Source organism: Betta splendens, chromosome 21 (genome assembly GCF_900634795.4).
Source record: "Betta splendens chromosome 21, fBetSpl5.4, whole genome shotgun sequence".
NCBI classification, from domain to species: domain Eukaryota; kingdom Metazoa; phylum Chordata; class Actinopteri; order Anabantiformes; family Osphronemidae; genus Betta; species Betta splendens.
In genome coordinates, this window is record NC_040899.1 from 3891097 (window position 1) to 3912431 (window position 21335).

At 40.9% G+C, this 21335-nt stretch overlaps 2 protein-coding genes and 1 long non-coding RNA gene across 13 annotated transcripts in view; 1 reads left to right on the plus strand and 2 right to left on the minus strand.

Moving 5' to 3' along the window:
* Positions 1-266: 266 nt before the first annotated feature.
* On the minus strand, positions 267-13067 carry LOC114847513 (interleukin-1 receptor type 1-like). 4 transcript variants are annotated; one of them, XM_055505184.1, is made up of 12 exons: positions 12974-13067; positions 12220-12303; positions 6161-6371; positions 5523-5691; positions 4420-4582; positions 4164-4226; positions 3954-4080; positions 3136-3275; positions 2818-2964; positions 2452-2616; positions 1414-1626; positions 267-1312 (listed from the first exon to the last, which is right to left on the minus strand). In XM_055505184.1, the coding sequence occupies exons 2-12, from the start codon at positions 12284-12286 to the stop codon at positions 1122-1124; spliced, it is 1656 nt and encodes a 551-aa protein (XP_055361159.1). In that variant the 5' UTR covers positions 12287-12303; positions 12974-13067; the 3' UTR covers positions 267-1121. The 4 variants fall into 4 exon arrangements, with proteins under 4 accessions (XP_055361159.1, XP_028993174.1, XP_055361160.1 ...); XM_029137341.3 differs by lacking the exon at positions 12974-13067 and having other exon boundaries at positions 12220-12505; XM_055505185.1 differs by lacking the exons at positions 12220-12303; positions 12974-13067 and adding an exon at positions 9946-10847.
* Positions 6877-21335, plus strand: part of LOC114847516 (uncharacterized) — a 36982-nt gene continuing 22523 nt past the window's right edge. For 2 of the 7 annotated variants that reach the window (XR_008693434.1, XR_008693438.1), the window contains exons 1-2: positions 11325-11339; positions 11518-11589. This is a non-coding gene — a long non-coding RNA (uncharacterized LOC114847516). Of the gene's footprint in view, positions 7733-11324; positions 11340-11517; positions 11590-21335 lie in introns of those variants that run through there. The other 5 variants (XR_008693433.1, XR_008693432.1, XR_008693437.1 and 2 more) reach the window with 5 other exon arrangements.
* Positions 13976-21202, minus strand: LOC114847510 (interleukin-1 receptor type 1-like). Of its 2 annotated transcripts, XM_029137338.3 has the most exons (12): positions 20958-21202; positions 19424-19501; positions 18250-18508; positions 17810-17996; positions 17546-17723; positions 17308-17370; positions 16988-17117; positions 16679-16833; positions 15739-15882; positions 15384-15551; positions 15027-15304; positions 13976-14816 (listed from the first exon to the last, which is right to left on the minus strand). In XM_029137338.3, exons 2-12 carry the CDS (start codon positions 19497-19499, stop codon positions 14520-14522), a joined length of 1935 nt encoding a protein of 644 aa, XP_028993171.1. In that variant the 5' UTR covers positions 19500-19501; positions 20958-21202; the 3' UTR covers positions 13976-14519. The 2 variants fall into 2 exon arrangements, with proteins under 2 accessions (XP_028993171.1, XP_055361157.1); XM_055505182.1 differs by lacking the exon at positions 18250-18508.

The window sequence follows — 21335 nt, forward strand, 5'->3', positions numbered from 1 at the left end:
AAATGCATTAAACAGGCCGGTTTACGCAAGTGCACGTTACAGCTGAGCCATTCTCTAACGTGAATACGTGAATGCTGTTCTTTTACTCAAACTGTTGGGCTTCCAGTGTAAATTCTCCTGCTATGTATGGGTCAGAGGGAAGACAGAGAAAACCCGCATAAATAGGGGGAAAACATGCACACACCCCATGCTGGCATCTGGTCGCCATGGCACCCACTAAACCACATCATTGACACAAATAAATAAAGGCATCAAGTAAAACAGAGCTTTTTATCACAAGGTTAAAGTTTATTGTTTTGAAGAAGTAAAAATAAGTCTGACATCATTAACCTCAAAGCCTGTTCCCTTTCAGGAGGAATGACGGACATGTTGGGTTCATGTTGAGTGGCTCATCTTCTCCAAGTGGAGGATGTGGTTCCCTTCACTTCACTGTTATGTTTAGGAGGAAACAGATCCTTCCATTCATCAGTCTTCATCACTTCAGAAAGACATTAGAACATTCCTCGCAGCATAATGCATGCTAGCGAGGACTACAGTAAGTGGTGAATGAGTGAATCTTTGATTGAGATGGAAGTCTCCAGTGCCCAGTCCAGTGGTTTCTGGGACGTGCTTTTTCCTTACGGGCAGAGCAGGAAGTGAGGTTTAAGCTGGCACCAACAAAGTGTTTGATTGAAAGAAACAAAGCTTTGACAATGGCCTGTTCTTGTTCTACTCAAACTTTGCCCCAGGGTTTAATATAAACTCTGACTATTGCAACTAAAGCCAAAACACATGACGACTGACGAATACAAAAGAAACATCATTAAAACCATCAATAATTTCCTATTAATTAGGAAACACCCTCTGTGTCACAGCCAACAGTGACTGAGCCACTCCTGCATGAAAAGAAAAACAGCAGAAAACACTGCTGCTTTGTTCAGAGACACACAGAGGTGAGTCTGTTATCATTTGCTCTTCAAGGTTCAGGTTTCAAACGAACACTAAATCCAGCAGATTGCTCACCATGTCACACTGGGAATTATCTGGAAACTAGCTTTGTTTATTCTCTGTAAGAACTGAATGTTTAAAAACTAGAACCATTTCCAGCCAAACGCCAACCTTAGCACTGGTTTCGTCGTCGTTCAGACGATGGTGCGTCTTCCTGTCGGCACTGAGGGCATGTGGTACCTCAGACTCTTCCAGAAGTTCCTGTTTGAGCAGAGCTGGCTGAGCCTTTGGGCTCTGGTGGAGTCTGTCCTGAACTTCAGGGCTCCTTGTTTCCTCCTGATGTAGCGCAGAGATTCTGGCAGGCGACTGTAATCCACAGGGCCATCTGAACATGTGGTAATGTTGTAAATATTAATAAATGCACTCACATATTAGGTTGTACCATTTACTAAGTTACTGTTGCAGTCCAACAGTGTCTGCTCTCACCAATTTCCACCAGAATCACTTGTGGGTCGTTCTGGGTCAACGCGCTGTAAAGCCCGACTTTCTGCTCATAGCACATCTGCGTTTGGTCGTCGCATGTGGTTGGCAGCGTTTCCTCTGCTGTGTGAGCGTCGGTGGGGTTTTTAGCCTCCGGTGACAGTATGATGATCAGCCTGTGGCACTGGTGAATGGCGGCAGCTATGCTATCATGAACGGCTGTAACAAAACGGAGGGTATGAAACAAACGCGTCAGGAGGAGGTCGGATTTGTGTAAAATAAGGTCAGCGTGGGTCAATCTGGACCCCAGATGCAGCGACTGATCCCTATTCAAATATGACTCATTTCTAGGGTGGTATGGTGTGTGGGAACCATCCACCCATCCATTTTCCAAGCTGCTTATTCCCTAATGCGGGTTCACGGGGGTACTGGAGCCTAACCCAGCTGGCTATGGGTAAGATGCAGGGTCCACCCTGGACGGGTCGCCAGTCCATCGCAGGGCAACACAGAGACAGACAACCATTCACACACACACACTCACACCTATGGGCAATGGAGAGAGTCCAATCAGCCTAATGCACGTCTTTGGACTGTGGGAGGAAGCCGGAGAACCCCGAGAGAACCTGCAAACTCCACACAGAAGGGCACCGGGAATCAAACCCAGAACCTTCTTGGTTCTGTGAAGCGACGGTGCTACCAACCGCACCACCATGCCGCCCGTGTGTGGGAACCATTTTCCATAATCATTTCACCTAAACAACAAGAAACAATTCTGCTTTCAGGCTGTAATAGAGCTCTGACACTGTTTTTGGCCTACTGTATACTTCCCCCATGCATTAAAATTTTATGAAATGACAGATTTTGAAGAATTAAAATGAAAGACATCTGTCACTAAGGGTCAATGCAACAACAAAGTTGATGTAGGTGTTGATTATTTGTTATTACAGTATGTTTGAAATTATTGGTATCATAAGCTAAACATGCGTAAAACAAGGTCAGTTCTGCCAACAGGAACTCTGAAAATGCTGAGTGTCTGATTGTCACCTTCTCCAGGGCAGTCATCCCGTCCTCTGATGTACAGGGAGTAGCCGTGTTTCTTCTCAAGCTCTTCAGGTAGGATCCGAAGGGCAAAGGTCGCCGCCTCCGCTGAACGCTGAGTGTTGGGGCTCAGGAAGCTCACATACCCATCGTAGAGCTTCCCATCTAGAGCTGCAGATCACAGTCAGTAATAAGCACTTTATATATTTTCTCATGTGCTTTTCTACAGTCAGTGCAACTCTTCAAATTCTGCAAATAAATTTCTTTGGAATTTCTTTGCCCTTCTTTGCATTGGCACGCAAACAAGAGTTTTAACATATTTCGTAACTGTGGTGCAACAGAAAAGTGCACCTTCCATTTAAAAACACTGACCTTGTTTCTTGGGAAAATGCCTCAGGAGTTTCCTGTGAGCCAGCACCAGATCTACCTTACAGAGGAAGAAGACAGCGCCCAGGGCCAGAAGAGCCAGGGGCCCAGTGAGGCACAGAGCCACTGTGATGTAGAGCACGGTGCGGTCGGCTGGAGAGAGAAGACCCACAACTCAGTCGTCACCTTCAACCCTGTCTTCTCTTAAGCACCTTCATACATGTAGCTATTATGTCACACATACATAAATGCTACTCAAATATGTAGATTCATTTATTTAAGCATTGGGAGAACTCCCTTGCAGCCCACGTCACTGTGCTGTACCTTCATGAAGCGTCACCACTCCCACAGACTGACCCACTGAGTTCCTTGTATGGCACTGAATAGGGACGTTCAGGAAGTGAGGGTGAACTTCAGGGATGAACAGCACAGACCTGCTGTACACTCTGCCTTGCACCTGAAGACTAGAAGGGCAGAATTAAGACATCAGTCCATGGTTGGCGTCAGCTGTGTTAGTTTGCATTTGCAGCAGCACTAATTAACTAACTCGCCTTCCTGCAGTTTGCAGTAGCTAAAACATAAACAGGATCATTTACTGCACATAATGTCACGACTTCCACACAGATACGCTGTGTTACAACTCCCCCCGTTGGTTCCAGAGGCGGGACAGTTAATTAGTGCCCACTCTGAGCGAGGACTTAATGTTCTTACAGAGCGTGGGCTCTTTTCTCTGCCCACTTCCACAGACCAGGTCACAGGAGCATGGAGGGGGGAGATCCCAATTGCACGACGTAACACAGGAAGTAAAAGTTGACATAAAACGATTTATTAAATACCAAACATACACTCGCTGCTTCCAGCAGGACCACTTATGACACAGATTGGTAACAAAATAACACAAGCTCACTGCAAGGCAGGACTAAAGCGCTAACATAAAATGAAAGAAGTGAAGATCTCTGCATGCAGGAAAACTGAACACACTACTTGAAAAACCTAACGCAGAGACGAGGACAGGCAGAAATAAAACTAACAGCACTAGAAACATACAGGCTAAATAACATCTCTGCAAACACAGCAGGTCACATGTTCTTCCAAGACACGTTCACACTGTCTAAGATTAATTGTGGGCTGCGTGCACTCACAATTCCCAGGACTCTGTGAGGCCATTATATTCCTCTATGAACTCCATGTTAACAGTCCAGTACATGACAGTGTTCACGTCCTCACTGTGACCTATGAGGGCTTCACAGATCAGCTCCAGGGGCATACCTGTCCAACAGGGGAGAGATCAGAGCTATTCACAATGACACCCCCCACGCTGACAGCATGTGTGAGGCATTACAGGTATTTACCCACTTCAACCTTGATCACTTGGTTATGAGGCAACACCACCTGCGGTTCTGTGGCCACCATATCTGTAGAAAGTGCAATAAAAATATATTGAATAAAATACAAGCAAAGAAACTTGGGGGCGATTCTGCAAGGCCTGCACATGGTTTTCATCTATAACAGAAATTCTGTTGCTTTTGCAGCATGCAATAAATCACAATAAAAATGCATTTTTCCCTGCATCTGGGTTTAAATGAGCAGCTGAGCAGCAGCACATACCGTTGTTGACAGTCAGCTGGATGCTGCGTGCAGCCGTGTACTCCCTACCGTCCACACTAAGGTCCACCAGGCAAGTGTACTTCCCCACATGTGTCTCTGAGACTGCAGGCAACCTCATAAGGCCTTTATTATCCACAGACAGTGGCTGCACTGGTTGGCATTCCTACACACACACACACACACACACACACACGCACAAACACACACACACACACACACACACAAACACACACATTCAGTTCAGTTTATAATCTACATTGTTAAAATACATGCATCACAGCACATGCCTATGGATACTAGATTAACTCAAGATAGACTGAAGATAGACTGAGTGAGGAATATAGGGGAGTAAGATAAATAAGATGGAGTGGTTGGTTGATATGTCTTATCTGGATCTGATTTCCAGATATGGAAGCATGAATCATGCTAAACTATGACTTGTTAAAAAACACACAGTTAAAAACACTTACACAGGAAGTACATATTTTAAGTCATATTTCAGATTTTATATCTTTCGACATTTTGGTAGGCTGCATTTGATTAATTATAAAATATTTTATCAGCCTCTTCTGTAGAACTATGATAACCAACATCGGCATCTTCTGTACATAAGCACATTTACCCATATTCCCTTGCAGTTGCACTAAAATCACTCAAACCTATTGCAAAGAGATGAAAAGGCAAAAATCTTAAAACTGTAACAACAACAAAACATTGAAATACAGATAAAAACTAATCTAAAACATTAGTTTTTGTCTGTATTTCAATGTATTTCTGCTGCCTTCTCAAATTCATTGTACTTTATAAACATTATTTATTTATAGAGGTCGGCCCCACCACATCTTCAGATGTCCCTGAAGTGGACAGAAGAGGGCAGTGTTGATACAGTCAAATACAACTTCATTAAGTTCATCGAAACAAAAAAACAAGAACAAATCATCAATAAAAATAAGTTTCATGAATCTAGAATAAATTGTTTATGACAGTTTCTGTGTGACACCAGTTTACCTTTTTAAACCGGGTATGAGTGGAGGGAATTTAGATTTGTGCCAGTTGTACAGTACTTTACGTGTGAGATATTTGAAACACTGCGGTCCGTTTACCTGCATCCATCGTATGTTCGTTGTATTTCCCAGTTGAAAGATCTCCGTCTGTTTGCAGGGAAGACTTCCACTGACTCCGTGCGGGATGGAGACTGTCTCCGAAGCATCAGGACACTCTCTATTGGATACTGACACCTGAACCGTCATCTGCAATAAGCCTTTTGTGCTCCTAGCGAGAACAAATCCACAGTACTTTACAACTGGAAAGTCAGAATCAAATAATGCACTGTACTAAACACGACATTACACGTTAGAATAATGCAGCTAAAGTGATTGACTCCCCAATGAAACACAGGATTCCTCTCCAGTATGTAAAAGATTATGTTCTTTTTGTTCTTTTCTTTGCTAAGTGAGCTCTCTCTTTCCACCAGTAATATACAATATAATATAATATAATATAATATAATATAATATAATATAATATAATATAATATAATATAATATAATATAATATAATATAATATAATTTAGTAACATACTGTAACAGCTACTTTTTCAGTATATCACCTAGGAAAGCTGTCTAAATGTTTCACGCTTTATAGTGTGTGATGTCAACTGTCTGCCCTTCACTGCCTCAATAAAACACGTTCCAAACACTTTTGAACAGTGTGAATCTGCTAATAAAGGTGCTTCTGTACCATTTCTCACAGGTGTAGTTTCCCTCGTGGGCCGTCTGCACCGGGAGGAACCACAGCAGTCCCTCCCTGACTTCCACGCCAGTTGGCAGATTCAGGTTGTGTCTCCCACCTCTGCCCCAGGTCACATTCGGATGAGCACCAGGAATGAGGCACTTCAGCAAGAACATGTGGCCAGCGCTCACATGGTAGGTCTCCATCTCCACACTGGGGTCTGGATGTGACAGAGCCAAAAGATATCAGTCATTCAGTTCCTGACCTGAGAATTTAACCCCAATGTGTACTTACTGTAGTAGTGTTATTAATCGCCAACCTAATGTTTGAAGACTGATGGACGTATGTTTGGTGGCTGTTTTCATATGCAATCTGCTATTTTAGTAGTTTCATATTTATGTTTTTGAAAATCAAAAAGCAATATGCTGTCAAAATGTAAAACCATTAAAGAAAATGTCAGAATAATATGCTGTAAAACGAGATGTCTACTTGTTGTGGCAAACTAGGTCACAGAGGTTAAAATACCAACGGCCTCGTTAAGCTCACCTCCGCTAACAAAGAATTTCCACAACAGCGTTACACTAACAACCAACTGCATGCAAGCGCCTGCAAAGGTGCAGGAGCTAAATGGAAATGGAGTTTCCATGTTTTCAAAATCACAGAACGTACAGTAAGCCAGCATTCGTCACCCACGCTTTCAAAGGTTGCGTGAGGTGAAATGACGTTACCAACAAGGTGTGAATCTCACGCAAGCAAAAGTACCATTTATTTAATGCGTTGCCCCAGGAACCCACAGCATTTGAATAACAGTGTGTAAAGCAGTAAAAGACCAAAGGTGGCGCGAACCATGACATTTCACCTGCTACTGTGTCTGTGGTGTAACAAACCACAAACGATGCTCAGTGTTTCAGCATTAAAAGGTTCTACAGAACTAAAATGAGGGGCAGAATAGGACTGGTCCTTTGACAGAAACAGTAACAGATGATTTTTAAAATTATTTACCTGACTCACTTTTAAATCAAACTTATTAGACATTTTTAGCCATTGACGTATGAAGCGCTGTTTTTCATGCACATCACAGTAATATATATGACAGTTGGATAGACAGTAATCAGGATCAAAGTATAATAACTGGGTATTGTTTATTTTTTTCGTATTTTATTAGTGGTGTCGAATGGTCGTACAGTATTAACAGCGTCCTTGAACGCACCACGCCACGGTCAGCTGGCGGGCTTACTAAGCCGCTCACGGTACTGTGCTACTAAACTGCCCGCGCCCATGAGAAGTTAAAGTCACTAATGTGTTGTACAGTAACGACAGGAACGCAGGCGGGCATGTTTTGAGACATTTCGGAGGATGCACCAAACCAAGAAGTTGTTAGTGTTTAAATCACGGGACTAAGATAAGTAAGCATGCTAGTCGACGTTAAGCTAGCTGCTAGCATAAACCGCTGGCGTTGCGGTCCGTCGTCTCCTGGTGAAAAGGAGCAACGTTTGCCTGAAGTGACTCCAAAGGAAGAGGACGTGGACCACAAGTCAACAAAAAGGACACCTGCAAAGGAGAAGCAGATGAGGAGGTCCGGTAAGCCTGACTGGACCCGCCTGCCGCTAGATAACGCTGGCTCGGTTCTGCTGAGCACGTGGTTAGCGTAGTGACACGTGAATCTGCTCCTGAGCCACATGATTGCATCTTTATTTTATGTATTTTGTCTCGTAACTGCACGAGTCCCTTCGTGAGATAAACAGTCGTGTTATGACTACAGCAGACGGCGAGGCTGGTTGACGTCGATGCGATTTATCAGAGGAAGTCATCAATAGACGAGGCTCTGTGTTGTGGGCGATGTAGTGTCATGAATTCAGCAAGTAGAACGTATTTTACGATAATTCCGAACCACAACATTGTTTGGTTTTCATTCTTAATTTTTTGTGTCCCATTTATTCAAGTTTAAAGGGCTCATATCATGCAAAATCCACTTTTTAGACATTTTGGAGCGTCCCTATGACTCTATGGGTCACATATACACACACTGAGCACGGTAGAAATGCATTTCCTGCTTTTTTCACATTTTGAAAACGTAAATTTTCTCATCCAATGGAGAGAGATATCTACTGTTCTGAGGCCGTTCCCTAGGTTTCGTCATACTGGTTGAAAGTTCTCCTTGCAAATCCTGAACCACCACCCCCACAATGATCCCGAACCAAAACTGGACTTCCGCCATTTCCCCCCTCTCACTCACCGTGAACAGACCCGCACGGCAGCGCCCAAGTCCTCCCATAGAAATAGTTCAGTTCTTAGGTGTTCTAACCAACACCAAAGTCTATTCACTTTACCAAGGGATCAACAAGTGAGGACTTTGTGGGTCACTTTTATTTTTAACGGACCGGTGCCAGAAACACTGCCTCAGCATATGTGCATTTCAAACAAGGGTGCGTACAATGCTGGATGTGTTTCACGGCTCCTGTTGGAAAAAAAGGATCTATTCCTAAAGTCCGTCATCCACTCACTGCAGTAAGTACATGCTTGATATTTATAATGTTTTAAAATGTTAGTTTGTCCGTTTAAAATGTAGTAACCTATGTGTGGGGCAAGTTACTAGCTAGCTATGCTAACGGCTACAGCCAGTCGAGCCTTTGTCCCCTTCAAATGTGCTCATGTGGGCTCCTGCAGCCACACACCTGTGTGGAGAAAAGCTAATGACTAACGGCATCGAGCGGCTACAGGCAGGGAGCGGTGGGTCTAGCGTCTGTCCTTTTTCTGTAATCACATACACCTGCGGGGAACAGCTGATCGTTATGGCCTTCCAGCGGCGACAGCCAGGAAGCGGTGGATCTAGCTCGCTGTAGTAAGTTTGTGCTTGATACTTGTGATATCTAAATATGTTAGTTGGGTCTGTTTAAAATGCAGTTACCCACATGTGAGACAAGCTAATCGCTAGCGTCGCTAACGGCTACAGTGAGTCAACTGAGCCTTTGTCCCTTTCAAATGTGCTACTCTGAGTTGGTGCAACCACACACCTGTGTGGGGAACAGCTAATAGCGATGGGCCTTCGATCGGCGACAGGCAGGAAGCGGTGGATCGAGCTTTTGTCCTGTTGACGTGCTGCCGCTCCTGTTTGTGTTGCGTTAGCCGTTAGCATGCCTTTAGGCCTTTGCACTTTAGAGCTACAGCTGGTCGATCGCTACAAAAAGAACCTGCAGATGAACGCGGTTATGTTTATTACCCCGTCTGTTCCAGCCTAAATCAACTTGTGATTTTGGGTTATGTCATTGTTCTATCAAATTCTAACATGATTAGTTGGAATGATTACTGTGTTGTGTTTCAAGCTTAGTTGCTAATTAGTCACATCTCTACAATAACTGCTGCTTATCTGGTCAGTACCTAGCTTGTACCATAGCCATTATATTTGTAGGACCAATACAATTTACAGTAAATGTAACAGTCTTTTCTATACTGTAGGGAGCACATCCCAGTTACCTACATGCAAGGAGGCTGTCAAACAGAGAAATCACTGCAGACTGTTGGTACACGACATCTGCTGCCCAGCTCAGGAGTGAAGGTATGTAAGTTTGTATGTACCAACAGTAAGATAGGTAATAGAAGATTTTAATTGGTATATACTGTTTAGATTTTATATTTGAATTGTAACAACTGTTTATCTGTTGTTTTAGCACAGACAGGCCTGTCCTCTTGTTTGGTTTAATTTTTTGTCTGGTATTGTGTGTTCTTACATTAGAGAAGGTTTTGACCTACATAATAATGAACATTTCACTAATCTACAATTCTGATTGCAGTACCTTTTGTTTTGATGAGGTGATGGTGAGGACAGCCACAGCTTCCATCTGGTAGAGGACTGCTTCCGCTCAGTCTTCCAAATAGTGATGAGAACAAGGATCACCACATCTCCCTGTTTACCCTACTTTCATGCATTTCGTCTGCAGGCCCTGCAAAAGCTTCTGACCTCAAACCCCCAGACCTCTTAATTAACTCAGTAACCTATACATTGCACATTGGAGTGTGAAGGTAACAGTTTGTTCTAGCTTTGGAGTAGTGGTGTATTTTTTGGTTTACAATAAAGTTGGCTTTAACTATTATGTATTTCACTAAACTCTGTTTCTGAAGGTAAAACACTTTTATTTAGGAAATCATAGTATTGAAATTACATGTTTTTCTCTTTCTAATATGGTAAGCTACAAAGTTGAAGCGGCCATAAATAAAAAGCATATAAATTATATATAAATAAAATAAAAAAATTCTTAATGAGTGTTGCACTCACAAAAAACACATTTTTACTCAAATGGTAAAGGAGTTATTCCACAGGTGGTCTACATCAATCATACTATGAGTGTTTTAGTGTTTTATCCATCAGGAAACTGCCTTCATCTACAACCCAAGCATGAAGAGATGGCAACTCAGATTCTTCACCCCAAGAATCCTCAGCACCAGCTCACTAGCCTCTGTAGACTAGATACCTGTAACGACTTCAGATACAGAGACATATTACTGTCAGATTTATCAAGAATGACAAAAAACATAATTAAAAGCAGTAAAAATACGTTAGGTCAATATATAATTTGAACCAATGCTTTTTGTTCCCAGGAAGGTCATGCAGTGATTGCTCTAAATATTAATGCACATTTTTTAAATAAAATTGTCAGAGCAGCAGCACAAGTAAGACAAAAACAGTGAAATGTGTAAATGTAAACTACTAACTTGCATCAGCCGAAATGTGGCGACTTCAACAGCCTCCTCTTCAGCTTCAGGGTCAGATTCGGGATCGTAGACGTATGGTTCTACTACGCTACGAATCAGCTGGCTAATGTTGTGCAGTCCTGTAGTGGGTCGTCTTCTTCTGTGGAGGATTGCGGTGGATTGCATTCTCAATGTCGCACTACTGCCACCTATTGTATCGTAACCGTGCAGTGGCTCGTATCCATGGAGCCAATTTAAAAAAAAAAAAAACAACAACAAAAAAGGTATGCGCTTCCGCACAGAGGTGTGGTGAGCAGCTTCGCTTGCGACACGCCCAGAAAACACAGCGTTTGCTGATGGGGAGTGAGAACCACATATTGACAGGGGCAGTGTGGACGATCTAAAGGGTTTTATGGGATGGAAATTTACAGAGACCTTACTGAGACATTAAAGTCTAATATTTTTTAGAATGAAAAGTATGATATGACTCCTTTAAAGCGTGAGTTTGTGTGCCACAAATATTTAAAAACTTTGGCCAATTAGTTTCCTGCTGTTTGGCTAAATAATGATGTAATAATAACGTTTAAAAAAGCGTTTCTTTTCTGTTCATTTAGAATCAACCACATATTATGTCATGTTTCATAACTGCAGACGCAGTATTTACTGTCTCATTTCAGGACCAAGTAACTTTTTTGATTGAGACAAGAAAGGAAGACTTCCCTGCTGTAAACACTGTGATGAAAATACAGGTATTTATCTTTTTCTTACACTAACTGTGAACTTAACAGACCTGCACCGCGGCCGATGGTTTTCAGACAGTCGCTGTGTTTCAAGTTTGACTGTATTTAAACATTTTACCATCTTTCAAAACTATTGTTGATTATGATCATGGATGTTGGGTATGAGCGCTGCCTTTTGCCAAAGCTGTCGCTGACACGTATGCAATTACTGGAGCAGCCTTAAACCGCTCTGCTCTGTGGTTTTGCCCCTTACAGCGCTCTCTAACAGTCTGTTGACTGTAGTGTGATCATAGCCTGACTGCTTGTGAAACGTGTCACCTTTCATCATTGTGTTATGTCAATAGTACGTACACTCCACGGTTGATTAATCAGAAATACTTATGTTGTAGTCTCTTTTAAATAGTTACATCTTAGTCTTTGTTATTGACCACAGTTTTGAATAATTTCTACATTAACATGCTAATATAATATGGCATTTTAAAATGTTTGTAGCTCATTCATAAACTCAAGGTGCACTGTATGTATGCACAGTCCTGTGTAAGTTAATTCCAAACTGTAAGTATTCCCAGAATTCCAGTAGCTGGTGACCCACTTTTAGAAGCGTCCCTTAACAACAATACTCCAGCAAGCCATACTCACTGTGCGCCATAAGAAGTCCGAGATATTGTATTGAAGCAAACAAGTAGACCCAGCCTGTCACTGCCATGCTTCTTGCCTGAGGAGCTAAACAGTGTATATTTAATTAAAGTCACATTTGGAATCTCAGTCATGGCTCACGGTTTCGGTTGACATTCTCAAATAAATAAGGTTTCTTGACACATTTCCTGGTGGGTATCAGACTTGAAAAGCCGCAAGTAAGAGGAAGTGAGAGGTGCACAGTGGACTGCTGATGCGAAAAAGGAAGGGCTTAAACTCTGAGTGAAGTCCCAGGAAGTTCCACTGATTGGTCTTTTCTTTGGAAAACATCAATCAACATTCTGGGGTTTTACTCTGTTATTGTTGCATATAGTAGAAAATCATATTAAATGAATTAAATAATAGAATAGCCAAACCTAACAATTATATATTCTATGATTAATAAATAATAGGAAATGAAAACAAATACCTTGGTAATAGTAAAAAACAATATTAAATAAAGTACAATGACTACATAATAATATAATAATCTATGTAGGAATACTACGTTAAACTAAAACCTTAATTAAACTAAACTAGACCCAACACTAGACATTGCTGAGACCATAAATAGAAAATTATCGCTGTATACATGTATTATTCCTAATACAGTACTACTGTACGTTCAATAATAACATCAAAGTAAGATCCCCATAATGTGCAGAAAAACCCAAAACTCTTACAGACCTAGTGAAATAACAGACAAGTGCTAACTTACCAGTTTTGGAAATGTACGACTACAGTACAGGTATTTCTTGATGAACTGCTTTTTGGGTTGGGTTTTTCTTCTCAGAGCATGATATACTGTTCTACTAACCCCTGCTTAAAATTTCCACTTGTACCATAGTGGTTTCCTCATTCATTGGTTCAAATATAGGCCAGTAGACTTCACTGTTTCATAAAGATGCACATTGGCCCAATAGTCTTGAAGACAGTTTTCAGTTGAACTCATAATTGTTTGATAACACACACACATACACCAGGGATCATATATAATGGCTGATCAGACCATTAAGACACAGGGGTAACTGAGGACAAATAGTTTTTTTATTTATTTTCCCCAAGCATGTCGAAGAAAATACAAGTTACAATAAGTGAAGTTGTGAAGAAAATTAAAAAAAATAACGAAAAGGTACAACAATACAACAAAGTGGAAGATTCAAACAATAAAAAATTAATATAGTTCACAACTCATATGACATTAATAAGATAATATCACAAACAAACACTACCTTTTATTACTTTACATATTCAAAGGGAAGTAGAAAGAAGTGTATACTTATCTAGTCCTACCCCCTTTCTTAGACCACTATATAGTTAAGCAAGCTAAACTCAATGAAAGGCATCGTAACACAACAACAGGCAAGTCAGTAAATCATAAACACTTCAACAAATTCAGTCAAGCAACTGTATTCAAATAATAAAAAAGACCAAAAAACCATACACCTAAGCTCTCCCCTTAATTAACCTGAATAGTGGTTCACTCCAATGAATCACTTCTTGAATAAAATGGTGGATTATGGACCAGGCCTGGAGACCGTCCACCACCAGCCTCAACGATAACTAAACATCACTGATGGTACAAATGTGTGTGCTACAATCATAGCTAAAGCCCTTTTAATCTGTACAGAAATTAAACCAGGTCTTTTTAATTAAATTAAACCGAAATACAAGTAATCAAACAAAAGGTGTTTAAATGAACTGTTCTATGAAAATGAACTCAACAGCCAATAATATTTATTTGTCAGAGCATGAAATAAACAAGCATAAACTAGCAAAACACATGTAATGTGAACACTGACCTGAGGCTGACTGAGATTATGTACTGTACCCAAAGTACATTTTAGAAGTACAGCGGTTGCACATGACGTTACTCCTCTGAACATGTTTTTTTTTCGTCACCCATAGCTAATCCAATGGTCTCCTGATGTGATGTTGTTAGTTTAAATTTAAAACCATTGCATTCAGTGGGAAACAAATTTCTGTACAGTGTGTGTGTGTGTGTGTGTGTGTGGTATTGATTCAAATGTGGTATATAAATAATGCATATTGTTGTTCCAAACTCAAATGAATGGGCTGGTAAAGCAACATATTAAGTCTTTGACTTGTAAGTCTCCCCTGTGTTTGTGCACATGTGCGTGTTGCATCACGTGCTGATGTACACCTGACACACACTGTGTCTGAGAAGGAGAGTCACTTTAATGAGAATATGCAGTGGAAGCATTATCTGGTTCAATAGTTGGCACAGCTTGTCTCCTACTGTATCATACGTTCAGCAGGGCAGCTTTCTGAGGGTACATCTCCCTCTTGCCTCTCACTGGCATATGATACCTCATCTCCTTCCAAAACCTGGAAGAAGGGGAAGTTGATGGTGACCACTGTGTGTCCTGTCCACATTTGTCCTCGTCCTCCCTGCTCTTTGAACATGTCCTCCACCTTTGCTGCTTCTTTGTGTTCTTCCACCAACACACGGCGCCTTGCTTCTTTCTCAGGTGACGCACTGACTCTGGGAAGAGAGCCAGCTGGGCTGGGCTGATCTGTTCCATCTCAACCAGAATCACCTGTGAAGCAATAGTTGGAGTTTGTTAGGTCTGGATAATTCAATTACGTTAGTGAACATAGTTGAGTGTCATAATGTTATGTTTATGTATTAGCTGCAGCTTTAGCTGTTTTATTATTCCAACAGTTCCACCTATTTTGTAGTAGTAGAAGTTTTAAATGGTAAAGCTTGGTTCTACTGTCTAGAATATATGCTGACAGTTTTGTCTTACCTTAAGGGATCCTTCCAGCAGGGTTCTATGCATTCCTACCACACACTCTAATTGTTGTCTTGTATCAGGATAAACTTCATTACAGTTGAAACTTGTGCAACTATCATTATCATTGGTCTTTCTTCCTCCGTTGTCGCTAGTGTTGCCACTCTTAGTGAAATTGTTGTTATTGCTACCAGTGCTGCTCATGTGTTGGTTGCTGGTAAATGTGGAGGCCGTGTAGAGCAGAAGGAGGCAGCAGCTGGTTTGTATGGTCTCTTCTACTGAGTCTATGATAGCTGCAAGGAACAAGCTGACATTGAACAGATAGTATGGACCCTTCTGGGGCCATTCATGTATACTATGTGAGCCACCTACCCTGCCCAGGTGGACCGTCACGGCTGGCTATAAAAAGTTTGTAGCCGCAGGCGTGTTCCAAAACTTGAGGAAGCGTGTGATGGGCAAAGGTTTCCATTTCTTTGCTAAATCCAACTTCCCCAGGCTGTGGATATGCCACATAAGCATCATACAGCCTCCCATCCAGATCTGACACACAATAATTATAAAGCAAATGTTATAGTCAGCTAAATTGATTACATCATGCACATGAAATATACAAGTTGCCTAAAAATAAGCTTGTATGTGTGTATTAGCATGTGTGTGAGATGTAACATTAACACATTAGTACAATGCATACTTATATGGTGCATAATACACAGCATTGCAATATTACCTTTATTTGTATAAAGGACTGGAAACACTTTCCTGAGCCACAGCACAATTTCTATTTTAAAAATGTAGTAGACAATGATGCTGATAACAAACAGAACCATTGCTCCCCCAAGAACCGAGCCGATGGGAATAATGATGTTTGGATCTGTAGGGACAGATGCAGCATTTATGAAAATTAAGAGTTAAACAAAATTCGGGTTTATGCTATTTTGCATTTGCATTTACTGTTGCTAATTCTTTAACTGAACATGCATTAATGTGCTTAAGTCATGTCCAATATCCTCAAATGGCCTGGTTTGAGATATCAAACGTCTTTATCTCGACATCTGACCAAACAGCTTCAACTGAGCAAAAAGGGTATAACTCAAATCTGAATAAGTAAATATGAGAGAAGCCCTTCATGCAGCCCTCCCCCTCCACCATGCTTTAGATAATGAGCTCTTCTTCTTGTGTTTCTTTTCCATCACTGTCATATGCAGAATGTAACCGTAAACTGTTTTCCCAACATGTTTCTCTCGTTCTTATTTGCCCTTTTAATCTGTCTTCCTGTTTTCAAAGCTTACCTGTGGGTTTTGTGGTGAACTGCCTCTATAAACTCATCTTGACACACTTCCGCCTACCTTCTTGATCTGTTACCCTTTTAAGGGTTTTTCTTCACCAGGGAGAACATTTTTCTTTCTTCCTCCGTGTTTTTTGAGGATTGTATTCTTCAGCTTTCAGTGCATATTTTTTGTTATTTAGTTTTTACCCTAATCTCTACACACTTAATAACCATTAAATGGAAATGCACTCAGTAAAATGATAAAAAAACTAATCTGTGTAAATACTAAACTCTTTATAGTTATTGAAACTACTGTTTAATTCAAATGGAAAAGTTGAGTTATTTAGTACAGATTTATTGGGACATTGCTATAAATCAAGACTTGTGTCTTGTATAGCACCTGCTGGTAGCAGAGTGAAATATCCCTCTAGTGGGCCATAGGCACTGGGTGCTTTACAAGTGAAGTTGATGTAGAAATCCTTTTCAGTCACTTCAGAAAACACCAGCAGTTGCTCCAACCATACACCTTTTTTTGGAACATCATGGTTCCGCTTACTGGAACAAAGACACAGAGCAAAAATATGTGATAATGCAGTGTTGCTGTATTTGACTAAATCTAAAGTTTTAACAAAAATATTCTTCACATTTTTAATAAACATTATATAAAACAAAATTAGTTTAAAGGGTATGGTGACCGACGACTGCTGACCTTGTTTCAGATATGTGAATGCGTTCAGAAGGCTCTGTATTCAAAATTAATTTGTTTCCATCACTCCAAGCGATTGACACATCCTCACTTCCAGGCACAAACACGAGGCACCGCTTGCTGAAACTTGACCCTAAATAAATTGAATAATAAATAAAAACAATTGATGTGGATGTTTGCCCAAACAATTGTGTTCTCAGAGCGTGATCGTAATTAACACTAGTGGACTGTGTTTTGGTACATGCTAATGTTGGTGTCTATGATCCTTTATCTATCTATCCTTCTATTGTACAACACCACATTTCAGTTTGTACTATACTCACCCAATTGTGCTTTGATCACTTCGTTGCCCGGTTCATGCATTTGTGGAGGTGCTCTGTAGTCTTCTAATAAGACAATATAACAACGTGAAATATCAGGATGTTTATCAAAAACACTGTTGTTGCTCAGTAGTGTTTTTTTTTTTTTTCATACAGTTATGCCCCCCCCCACACACACACACACACACACACACAAAAAAAAGCCATGATCCTAGGGGAAACACTGGACAGTCCTTCTTACCGTTCACCAATGCATCAATGGTTTCTGACATGGATCCTGTGATGCCACTGAGATTAAACTTTAAAGTACATGTGAAGGTGGCCTTGTCTTCAGAAACGCTAACCCTATTTATCTGCAGTAGGGTTGTTGCTATGTAGAAATACTTTTTAGCTTGTCCATCTTTTATGGGGTCACAACCCTAGTGGAAAATATTATTTACTTTACATGATTATACTTATATAGGTGAATACGCCTAAAACGTAAATGACTGTAGCCAATACCTACCTTGTACCACGTGAGGGAGGTGGTCACATTGTAGCTGTTTAGTTTTTTGATAATGTCATTCAGGGGGCAGCCCAGACGGTCATTAACTCCACTTGTGAGACTTTGATTGCTTTTTATTGGTCTTCCACACTGACTTGTCACATTAACTACAAGCGTGGTGACCTGTCTGTAGCAATGATAAGGAGTTCTGTAAAGAGAAAAGAAAGCATGGCTGTCAACCATCTTGGAATAAATTTATTTAGAATGAAAATGGAACTAATTAAAAAAGGACACAAGGACCGATCAAATGCTTATTTTTAAGAAAACGGAACGTATGCAGTAATAGACATCTCACAGTCTATTACTTGGCGCCCTCTGCTGTTTCCATAACGATACTGTACTACTGCTGTTGTAATGTAGAGCGGCACTTGGAACATTTATTTTAACTGGGCCAGTCATACCTTAATATGGTCACATAATCCCCCTTATCATCCAGCGTTACATTAAGAAACCACAGAGTCTCCCCAAGTATTAGGATTCGACCGCTCTGGTTCCTCATTTGCTGGTTCTTTCCTGAGACGTTCTGGTACCACGTGATGTTGTATGGGACAGTTTTGAAGTTTAACACCTCTGGAGACACCAGGGTGCTATTGAGCATAGCCGTATCTCCAGGAACAGAGAAAACCCTCCCAAACTTGAGCTCGAAGTTAGTACAATACCCTGCAACGTATGGACTCAAATTAGGGTCAAATTAGATCTATGCGTGTTTAAACCAATCTGTGTGTGCGTAACCAGATTTGTAGCTCTAGACTTAGTGGGGCTATGCCATGCTTACACTTATAATTTGGGGCGTTAAATTTATGAACAAATCGTGGCTAAATTTACAAGTAAGTACAAGTAGTCGCAGTCCTTTGACATGGCACAGCAGATCCTGAAAGCTCCACAAGCAGCAACAAGCTAGTTCACTGACTGATGACTTTACTTATATTTAATGATCAGACAGACATGACGGCTCATATTCATGAGTATGAAGTGTTACTTCATGCGTATGAAGTGTTACTTCATGACGTTACTCTCGGGATTTGCGGAGGTAATGCTTCTATCAGACATTAATGTAGCATGTTAGCCGACAGGCTATTAGCAATGCCATGCTATGTTCTGATGCAGCTGGAGTTAAGGTGGGTATGTTCTAGTAACGCTACCGTTGTGATTCTGTGTGATTGTTTATCAGACTCTAATAAAGACATTTACTTTAGCTGAACAACACCGGTCTATGGTCTACGCACACACAGATCAGTTTATGCCCGCACAGATTGGTTTACGCACGCACCCATCTGGCTACGCATGCACCTGGTTACGCACCCACGCATCTGGTTATGCACGCACAGATCAGTTTATGCATGCACAGATTGGTTTACGCACGCACCCATCTGGCCACACATGCACCTGGTTACGCACCCACGCATCTGGTTATGCACGCACAGATCAGTTTATGCATGCACAGATTGGTTTACGCACGCACAAATCGGTTTGTTTTACAAACACCCGTATATACCTATAGAATCTGTTTTAAATAATTTATAATTGTCATTTGTATCTTATATGTATACTATAAAGTGGTGTTCTTCAGGTTACCTGTTACGAATTCTGCACAGATCCCACATATCCTAAGGAAAATCAGAAGGCTTTTCAGCACTGAACTCAGACCCATGTCTGAAAACAACACATGCATATTAATAGTTAAAAAAAAAGGTATTGTAAAACATGCTACACTACATATCTAGGTTATAAAGGGTCATACTTTCTCATCTTCTCTTTTCACTCTGCACTCTAGCCACTAGGGGTCAGTAAAACATGACCCCAGTCTTGACTAATTTTGGTTGCTAACCAACACGTGGTTGAAGAAAATCTGCTTCGAGAAAGAATAATACTTCATCATGGTAGCCTGTGAAATCTGTGGTGCTGAGGGTAAAGTAAGGTTACCACCTACACTGTACAGTGCTGTACATAAACCTGTTCCCACGTTCTAGGGTAAGAACTTGATTTGTAAATAGTTGTAAGTACATTTAAAAGACAACATAATTATTATGAAGGATTTATATGGTTCTTTTTTTATATAAAGATCGGAAGGTGCTGATGTCTGGAAATTGAGTCACGGCATATTGGGTACTAAGTTAAGATAGGATCATCTTTTCACCCTTGTGCAGGAGTGGCCAACCCTGATCCTCGAGAGCCACTGTCCTGCTTGTTTTGAGCTAAATGAGCTAAACCACATCCAGATCTGGCTGCATTAACAGCCAGATGTGCATGTGCACCACCATCACACAGCTGTTGATGGTGTTGCACTGGTGGTTTAGCAGGCTGTAGTTCGTGTAGAGTGCAGCAACTCATGTGGTCTAAGCTGAAAGCTAAAACATTCAGGTCAGTGGTTTTCCTTGTAATTTTATTTCTGGCATTGTAAAAAAAGTCATAACCATAAGTCAATAACATAAATCTCTCTCCAATGACTCTCTATAAAAAATGTTTTTCCATCTCTAAGAAAACAACATAATGCTATTAGTCTGCACAAGAAATTAAGCAGTTAATGTTGTTCCACGATGGACACATTGGGGAAAACGCTTCACACTAAGCACCTATTGTGAATGTTGTTGGTGTGATGTTGACAACATTTGTTCTGCTGCAAGTAGCAGTGTGGCTTTCCTACTCAAAGAGAGTCAAAGAAAAGAGCCCACATGCTTCATGTCCTGCCCCCAATGACAGGTTTTGACCCAGCATGGCTGTCAGGGAGGAAATACTCACCCTGGCTGTACAAGACTGATCTGGGTAGGTAAGTAAATGCATGAATGTATTAATGGATAAATAAATTGCTTAATTAATAGCTAACTAGCTAGCTATATAGACATACGAACAGGCAAAGAGACAGTTAGACAGATACTATCTATAAAATAGAATCCGATACAGCAGGTGCCTGTAGAAAGGAGGTGTGTTTTCTTTGTGGTTCGAGGTAGAACAAACGTTGCTAAAACATTGACCTACAGTATGAATAACGTTCTGTCCGAAGCCTCCTATGTTTTATGTACCTTTTTAGTGACAGTCTTTATACTGTTAAAATAAGTAGTCATGAAAATATGCGAGATAAGATTAGCAAAAGTAGGAAATATTCACTCACCTCAGAGAAGGCAACTCAAAGGCACTACCGTCTTGTAACAGTACGTGAAGCAAGGGAACGTTTTGGTTGTCACTATTTAACCACCACCTTTTGACAGATGAAAAACCAACAGCCCCCTGAACAAGAGTGCATCTGGATTTTCCACTAGTCAAAGGAAGCTGTAGGGTATGCACTCTTTTCGTTATGAGTAATTTCTGACGAACCGCAGGTTTACCACAGTTCAACCACTGTTGAAAAACAAGCTACTATACAATTTAAAGCTATAGTGTTTGTTGAATGTTTTCCTGATGACAGGCTTTTTGTGATGCATACAATGTGCACAGCTAGTACAGAACCTATGTGCCCAACTGCAGCATGAATTACTATGCAGTGGGTTTA

What these genes read in the sequence shown, in the direction of transcription:
- LOC114847513 (XM_029137340.3), bottom strand. Translation starts at nt 7,832, where the DNA reads ATGTGGCTCAGGAGCAGATTCACGTGTCACTACGCTAACCACGTGCTC. An exon ending in AGTGATCAAGGTTGAAGTGG is followed by an intron (nt 4,081 to 4,163) that starts GTAAATACCTGT and finishes CCTGTTGGACAG; the next exon opens with GTATGCCCCTGGAGCTGATC. An exon ending in AGTGGTGACGCTTCATGAAG is followed by an intron (nt 2,965 to 3,135) that starts GTACAGCACAGT and finishes TTCTCTCTCCAG; the next exon opens with CCGACCGCACCGTGCTCTAC.
- LOC114847510 (XM_029137338.3), bottom strand. Translation starts at nt 19,499, where the DNA reads ATGGGTCTGAGTTCAGTGCTGAAAAGCCTTCTGATTTTCCTTAGGATA. An exon ending in CCTCCCTCACGTGGTACAAG is followed by an intron (nt 17,724 to 17,809) that starts GTAGGTATTGGC and finishes ATTTTCCACTAG; the next exon opens with GGTTGTGACCCCATAAAAGA. An exon ending in TGCTGGAAGGATCCCTTAAG is followed by an intron (nt 14,817 to 15,026) that starts GTAAGACAAAAC and finishes ATTGCTTCACAG; the next exon opens with GTGATTCTGGTTGAGATGGA.